Below are 8679 nucleotides of genomic sequence, written 5' to 3'. Positions count from 1 at the left end.
TAAACACGCAAAGCATGCAGTATGCTCCCTTATGCATTTCCATCTATCAGGAACTTTCATAAACATAAAGCGCTGGCAACTGGAAATTTGGTGGGGCTGTGAACATAATGCGCAAGCACTTGAACGACCGTCTGCGTCTGGTCTGATGTTAGTAAGGAAACTGTTATAACCATCTCGTCTAGGGGTTTGGTTGGTAGAAGTCTGCGTTACACGGGGGTGTCTTACGCCCCCTCTCGAGCCAGTTGCCCGAACTGACTCCTTGCAACACGGGAGCGCGTGTTCACAAACTCCGTCAAGTCTGTGAACGTTGGGTCCCGGCCACTCACAGATATCTTATCTGCCACCTCAGCCTATTTGTGCTGCAATGGCGAGGGAAGAGAACGCACGATTCTCTCTAGAACCGCTAGTGAGTGCAAGTCTGAGAGGTAACACATTTGCCTCAGCGCAATTTCACAACTGCGCATTTTTATACACGATTCCGACAAAGACTTGGCTGCTCCAGTAGTCTGTCGTGCAAAAGAAGCAGGCTTTCTAGTAGACAGCGAGTGATAATATGAGGCTGACCAAAGAGATTGCGTAGAATCTCCCGTGCCCTGGAATATGCTACTTCCGGCGGGAGCATCACACATTCTTCAACGGCCGCCTTCGCGTCGCCTTGACAGTAGTGGATCAGATAAAGGAGCCACTGACCGGCGTCCTGCACCTTGCTCTCAATGCATAACTCAAATTGGCGGGTGAACCTCCAGTAATGACACGGATTACCATCAAAGTATGATAGTTCCACCTTTGGTAGGTCCATAGTGGCTGATGCTGGAGTGACGGAGATGGCTGGTTCTGGCCCTCTGATATCATCAGCATATCTTAATGGTCTTTCACCTGTCTGACATTGCTTCACGTACCCCGCTAATCGTTCATTTAGGGCCACTGGTTCCCAGACTTCATCTGGTGAGTCCTCTTCGGCCTCTAGCTCAATTTTGGCTAACTCAGTTTTGCTATGCGCCTCTAAGAGAGCCCGCTGGAGTTCGACCTCCCGCTTAACCCGGTACTCCTGGAGCTGAGCAATCCTTAAAGCTTTCATAGCTACACTACCTTTACGACTAGAAGCACAAAGTGACTTACAAGAACCAGGGCGCGAAGCAAACTGCATTGCAACTGTTTCCTCCGCAGCTTCAATCGTTTCCGTGTCCTTGGATCCGGTTTCCTTCACAGTTGTTCCAAAGGTTGACATCTTTCCTTCAAACAAGACGACGTAAGATGTCGAGTACTGTAACGGTCGAACGGTATCTTCGAGTGACGCGTAATACCAGAACCTCCGGGTAGGCAAAACAAAGTCGGAGCTGGGTTTCTATACGGTACTATTAGGGTAAGAGAAATTCACAATTTGTACAAACCTCGACAGTAGATACGCGTCCAAAACAAACAGTCCGCTTGGACTACAAAAGTACAAAGCAAGGGAGCAAACAGGCTCTCACGTGCGACAGCCACACGTGCAAATTCAGATACAAATGGCCGGATGACCTCAAGGCCAAATAGGTGAAATGGGAAGGAAAAACAAACGTCAGTTCATGTATGCACCCTAAGCACAAAAGTGGGGGGGTTACAAATGGGGACAGAATAAACGTAGGGAATTTCAGTGTCAACACAACGGATGATACAGAGGCAGTCACATGAATAAATTCATGTCAACAAAATTTTTTAGCCATATTTAGAACCGTTGGTCATTAACAAGAAGCTTAAAACATTTACAAGTAGTACAGTTTAAAGGCTGAATGAAGACACGTTCATTAAGTCAACTAGCACGGGAAATGAGAACTTTACGAGACTACATGGGACAAGTGAAAAGAACGAACAAGATCAAATCTAAGGTGGGAACGGAGGGCTGTAAGTCTTACAATAACGCGCGATTGACTGGCAGCACGAATTACATTGTCTCGTGTAGAGCAGGGGATAAAAAGCGCGGAAAAGTGAACCGTCGGATGGAACCTGCTCAATAGTCACCTATCATCAAACAGTCCAGCGTGTCGTCGGAAGCTGGTGCTGACCGTTCAGCAACAGATCGTGGTATTTGAATGCCGTGATTACGTGGCCCAGAAACATCCTTCTTCAGTTTACCTAAACGTGACTCAAAGGGAAACGCGGAAAACCGATCCAAGGGTTTATGTGCCTCCACATCATTCGTCAAAGGTACCAAGCTATGTACGTTGTGCGTGACAGCCCGCGCCTGCGACAATCTGTACAGAAGACGCGCTTAGCCACCAACCAAAAATTCCAACTGATTCTTCGTTATGCCTTGGCATATTAAGTGCATATAATCAAAGGGGAATGACTTGATCATGTCTATTGGTAACCGCTCAAACCTGTAGACACCGATATAATGTCTAGCATCGGACCTTGAATGGAAGTCGGTGTCTGTCCTCGTATGGGTATCCTGTTGTGGAAGTCACTCTATGAATGACTTCACGATCGGAGCGCAATTACCACAAACTAATCCGTCTTTGAGCTGCTATTCTGTGGAGGTGCTGTCACGTTGACTGCTGCGGCCGCTGTACAAACTAATCGTCCAGTACGCTCCACCAAATTTAACCCATTCCGTTTAGACCACAAGCCTTCCATAGATATTTTTTACGCTAAATTTATTTGGCTTAGTTTGCCACAATCTAGTAATCTTCAGTTTGAATAATCAGGCTTTTAATGTCACTCATACTAAACGGGGAGAATTCTGATCATACATACATGCGTTACAGCGGGACAATTGCAGCTTTGCAGAGGTCTAGTCGAGCTGCCACAAAAATTACTACATGACTCAGATCCGTGGATCGCGGAACGCTTTTCGTGGTGCTTGACCTCTTTTCCTTGGAATGTTGTCGCCTTCGAGGAGATCTATCACTTCCTGACGCCCTGTTTAAACGAGGTTTGCACAGCATTTTTTGCACCGTCGATCCAGCTAATACACTGAGGGACATGATAAGACGATTTTCAACCTGAGAGCACATGCTTTTATTAGGTAAACGTTTTTCTCATTTCGGGTAGTTGCGGCGTGGAAGAGCCTTCCTCCGGCGGTTATCCACACCACATCTAATATTCAGTTCGAAACACTATTAGACGCTATTTCATTCTAGTACTCGCGCTTGCTAGCTTACTGCCCCACGCAGAGAACTCAAAGAGCAGTACCACGCCTTTTGTTCACTTGTGCCTCCTAAGTAAACGTCAGCAGCTGAATCACCAAAGCACCAGCGACCTGGAAAACTTATGCCAAAGCCTCCATCCTGTATATCGATCCGTGGATCCCTGCTAACTCGCTAGCCGGGGCTTTAGCATTTCTATGTTCCTAACATATAATCCCAGTGGTTATAAAATTGGCCACAATATGAGAAAGCATGGACCACGGAGAATGTACCGGAACACTGAATTTTCACTCGCCCCGCAGGGAATGGTCTGCTGAAGCGGCGTTCCTTGCCTAGACCGAGGAACTGATCTTATCTTTCTCGTTGCTGCGGCCACTCCTGTCCAGGAGACTACTAACGTCGACTGAGGACTTGGCCGCAATGTTCGGTATGCGAGGTGGATGACAGTGGACTGCTGTCCGGCTTTTTATCTCATTGGGGTCCACGAAGCCTAGTAAATTTTTAGAACGCTTGTTGTTTTATTGAACTAATTCATTACCTTGGGACACATTTTCCCGCCGCGCGCACTATGGTACGCGTCCAGTCTTCTCAGGGTTTCATCTATTTGGACGTGTCTACATGACTCCTGGAATTTCCGCATCATAAAAGCAAGAAATGCCTTTGTCCGGGTCTGAAGAATTTATCGAAGAACTTTTGCAGCGCACCTTCCGGAGGTATTCGGGTGTCTATCGGATAACTTCGTGCCTTTCAGTACTGAAGGACATGTACAGGTCATGAAAGGCTGTGATGTAAATGGACATTCATTGATTTGTGATGGTTTCAACATGCCGATTCTGGTAACAGAGAAAGATGGTCTTAGAATGCGCGTCCCCCCAGAGAACTTTATGCCAGAAGATTTGCTCAAATTCATGGGTATTAACTGTTTTTCAGGACGTAATTGCCATATAGATCCGAACTTCATAGTTGATGTAATAGATGTTAGGCTGCAAGCTGAAGTTCAGATGGCTCTTGGTGATTTCGTTGGGCATTTTGTCTCGAAGCACCGCGTTCGACTTCTGAATATGCTAAGCTTAGAATTTTCTCAGACAAGGTAATGTCTAATGATTTCCTTTCGATACAATCCAGTTTATCCAAACTTGTTGAACCTCCGCATGTAGTATCGGAACTCAGCCTCATTAGCAATTGCTGGATAACAGCTCCCGATGATGAGTTCGGTGAGGTGTCTGACGATGGAAGCTCTGTTACATCTATACCATCCGTGCAAAAATACTGTTTAATGAGTATGAAGGGCAGTTACACTGATTTCCACATAGATTTCGGGGGCTCATCTGTATGGTATCATGTAGTTTGGGTACGTCATTTTGCATACGTTTATAACATTCTACAGGGAGAGAAGATATTTTACCTCATCCCCCCTACGCACGAGAATCGCCGTGCTTACTGGCGATGGATTTGGAATCCTGACCATCGGACTATCTTCTTGCCGGATCTGTTGGGCGTACCAAAAGACGAGCCTAGTATGTTTTGCGAATATCAATGGTTTATCGAATTTAGCCATCCATTCAGAACCTCCGGTTTTCGAACTTCATGTTGGGCCAGGTCAAACAATTCTTTTACCCGCCGGGTGGATTCATGCCGTTTACACCCCTTCTGACTGTCTCGTATTCGGTGGCAATTTCCTCAGTGAACTACACATTCCGATTCAGCTAAGGTTGGTCCTGGTGCTTTGACACATTCATTTATCTCATGAGTATGCTTGTTTGGTCATGTAGTTAATTGTTCGCTTCTTCAGGCTCTGTGGTTAAGGGAGGAAGTTTCTATTTGGCCAAACACAGTAGCTAAATTTGTGCTTACCGTTCTTCCTGAATCGTTCTGCGTCTATGGGAGTTAACTTAAATACAAGCTGAGGTAAATAATTCTTACTGGCATTGTTGGTTCTCTCATAGTGTCTGCTTCCAGGATAACGTCATATACGATTTGATGACCAGTTAGTAGAGCACATGTGCAACCCGATCTGGTTACTTGATGAGGCCATCAAAAGCAAAAGTGGTGTGACCTCGCTTAATCCCGAAGGTGTGCAAACGTTATACGTCATCCAAAGAGCAATAAAAAAGCCAGAGATTGGTTCGAACCATGAAATTCTCCCTAGTAACGCGAGATTTAACTTTGCCATTTTAAATGGGTGATCAGTGAGAATAGGGGTTGCCGAATAGCCCTAGATGAAATGACAAATGGCAAAGTATAGTGTAGAGCTGTGGAAAAGAGGATGGATAGAATTCAAAGCAGACGATTGGGGAAGTACCTCAGCCTTCTCTTGAAGGCCTAACGATTCCATCAGGGTCAGGTTCGGGAGGTGGGAAAAGGTAAAAATATCGAATAAGGGCTTTTGAAAAAAAGGGTCGGGCTCTGTTAGGCATAATGGACAGTTGAGCAGCATGACGTCATCATCATCACCATTGTCGGCTGTAATAACCGCCTACTTGTCGTACAGTGACTGTAGCTGCCACAGTTTCGTTCGCCGATAATTTGAGGAGGTGAGGTAGGTAGCTGCGCATTGGAGACCGGAACTCATAAATTAGTGCGTAAATACAGCACTGTAGGTGGATTGCTAAGCGGGGGGAATTCGGAATAAAGCTATGCATTGAAGGTGATAGCTTGGATGCACGAGCACCATTGAGGTCATGACTGGGCCATGTCTGACCATGTCTCTAACCATTGATGTGGACCGTCTCGGGGTCCTCATCCAGGATGGTGGCAATGGCCAGCGCAGCTGGGTTTGTTAGTAATGGCTTTTATACTTCGCTGCCAAGTCATTTTTGACTGCCTCTGACTCTCCTCAACCCTTCACGTGGTTGTGCGAAAAGAGCCCTTCGAGGAAATTGCTCGACTGGCATACGCAGCACGTCACCAAGCCAGCACAACCGATGCAGTGTGATCAGTTCATCTATCGAGGGTGAGTTATTTTTCCCGAATACCATTCGACGAACTTCAGCATTGCTGATCCGGTGTTCCCACCAGATTCGGGCAATGCTCCGAAGACATTGGTGGTCAAACACTGAAAGTCTTTCGACATCCCCGACGCGCAGCGGCCAGGTTTCTGATCCATATAGTAATATGGAGCGCACCGCAGCATTGTAAACTCAACCAATGACGGAGAATCTGATGTCACGCCTGCGCCACAGGTGACGTAGGTTCGCAAAAAAGGCTCTGGCACTTTACACTTTGCAGGTGTGGAGCGAATGCCGAACCGTGAGGCAGAATTATATAGATTATTTGATATTGTTCGCATTACGACGGGGTCAGATCCCAGAAGAGCTATGTCATCTGCATACTCGATATCCGTGAGCAGATGCCCCGGGAGCACCTCGACCCCATAGGCATTAAAGGTTGGTAGTGAGTCTTCTGTGATCGTGTCAATGACAAAATTGAAAAGGGAAGGTGAGAGAGGACAGCCCTGTCGGACACCACTGGATGTGGTGAACTCAGGCGAGAGCTTCCCGTAGACCTTCACACGACCGCGGGTGTTGGCGTACAGCGCCTTAAGGCGGGTCCAGAATTCGTCGGGGACACCTTTGATCCACAAACACTGCAATAGTGCCTGACGGTCCACAGAGTCAAATACAGGTTTCAGATCAACAAGCAGAACCATTGTTGGCTGCTGGAAGCAGTGTCGCTGTTCCAGAATTTATCGGAGAGTGGAGATATGATCGATATAACTTCTTGCAGGACAGGTGGTTTTCACGCAGCATCCTCGTACCCTTTTTGAAGATAGGGATAACCGTCGGCATGCCCCATTCTCCAGGCACCTTCTCTTTGTCCCATATGGTGACAATAAGCTTTGTCAGGTTGAACACCAGGGGTTTTCCGGCTTCTTTGAAGAGGGCTGTATACAGAAAGTCCTACCATGGTGCCTTTTCACGTTTCAGTAGGGCTGTTTCGCACCTTATATCTTCTTCCGGTGGGCGATCAAGGTTCACATTCCATTTACCCGGACTCATTATCTCCACCGGCTGTGTTGTTGCAGGCCAGCTGAACTGTTCTTCGAAGTGTTCGGTTCATCTTTCTAGTCGACGTTTTTTTCGAGTGAATTAATGAGCCATCTTTTTCATTTATTGTTTCGCTGACCGTTGCTTTCCTAGGGCCAGTCGATCATATCAGTTGATATAGGGCATGGCTGTTTCCCGTAACAAAGGCATTCTCCATCTCGAGCTCTCGATCTCGACCGTATCTCTCGGTCTTTCCTTAGACTCATCACTATTTGGTGTTTGAAGGATTTGTGTGCGCCGTCGTACTCGTTGCTTGCTGGTATGGCTCTCCTGGCATCAGCCATGGATAGCAATTTCGATGATATCCAGTGGTCTTGTGGTTGAATTGGAGAAGTCGACCAGACAGCACTGAACGCTGCCAACATAGTTATTTTCACATCTTGCTACGCTTCATCCACATGCTCACTGCCACCACAGTATTGGTTTACATGTGGCGAGTTGTTAGGCTAGCTCAGATCGGTTCTGTTGACTTGTGGCAGTTCTTCGAAGCTGGTGGATTGGCATGATTTCTGCTGACTTGCGAGGGCCTGAAGGGAAACGAACTGTCAGGCGTGCACGCACCATGGCGTGATCGGAATCAAGTGGTTTGCCCCAGAAAGAGCGGCAGTCTTGAATTGTGGCCCTCCACCGGTGGCTGGTGGCTATGTGATCCACCTGGGTCCACGGTTGATTTGCAGTTGGTGGCCGCCCGATTACGCGGTTCCAACGTTTATTTTGAAAGTTCGTACTTACTAGAAACAGTTCATGATTAGCACACAACTGAAGGAATCGATCTCCGTTGTCTGTGCGGTGAGCATCGACTCCGAATCGATCGCTCAAATTTGGTTCCAAAGAGCTCAGACAACGTACTTGAGCATTCAGGTCGTCTGCAAGGATCACAATGTCAGTGATAGACCCGAAATGGCAAAGAAATGAAATGTGCGAAAAATTCTGAAAACGTCCGTAGGACACCTCACTTGGTCGGCTCGACTAGTTCTCAGGCGCCTCTTATCAGCAGAATGCTCAGGAACCATAATGGTTCTGATGTCCAGCAAAGGAGTTTTGGACCGTTGAATACAGTACTTTGAACAATTCATTTGGCCACACGCTTACTAAAATACGGCATCCCGGCCTCAGAGCGTTTTTCTGTGATAATGGGACCGCTCGGCCTCAGAAGCATCCGAATGTATATCTCTGCTCAAGCGCCGTCGTGCTTATTGTCCCGACGACCTTTCAACTACCCTGTTCAAGGGTGGTGGTGAATTTTTCAACTAGTGACTGTCTAACCTGTTTCTGTCTATCCGAGGGAAACAAACCATCCCAGACAACTGGAGTGAGTTGATACCGTTTTCAAATTCCGATTCGGTCCGTTTTTTCTTGACTCACAAACCTTGCCCTAAGGTGATTCCAGCTCATCACCATCAGCTGTAAAGATCGCGTACAGTGGTTAAGGCGCCAGATTGCGGGCCGGAAAGTCCTTGGTTCGAATCCAACCTCAGCATCTCGACTTCTCTTTGTCCATACTTGGG

The 8679-nt window shown here is 47.0% G+C and overlaps 1 protein-coding gene across 1 annotated transcript in view; it reads left to right on the top strand.

Annotated features, from left to right (window-relative positions):
* Nucleotides 1-4728: 4728 nt before the first annotated feature.
* The window catches only part of T265_13524 (hypothetical protein), a gene marked incomplete at both ends in the record, with an annotated part of 28369 nt that continues 24418 nt past the window's right edge, over nt 4729-8679 (top strand). The window contains one exon of the mRNA XM_009169291.1: nt 4729-4836. Within this exon, the coding sequence (XP_009167555.1) occupies nt 4730-4836 (107 nt within the window). The remainder of the gene's footprint in view (nt 4837-8679) is intronic.

Source organism: Opisthorchis viverrini, assembly GCF_000715545.1.
Source record: "Opisthorchis viverrini unplaced genomic scaffold opera_v5_74, whole genome shotgun sequence".
In the NCBI taxonomy this organism is placed as follows: domain Eukaryota; kingdom Metazoa; phylum Platyhelminthes; class Trematoda; order Opisthorchiida; family Opisthorchiidae; genus Opisthorchis; species Opisthorchis viverrini.
Note: the sequence above shows the minus strand (reverse complement) of the source record. Positions and strands in the feature narration are given on the sequence as shown.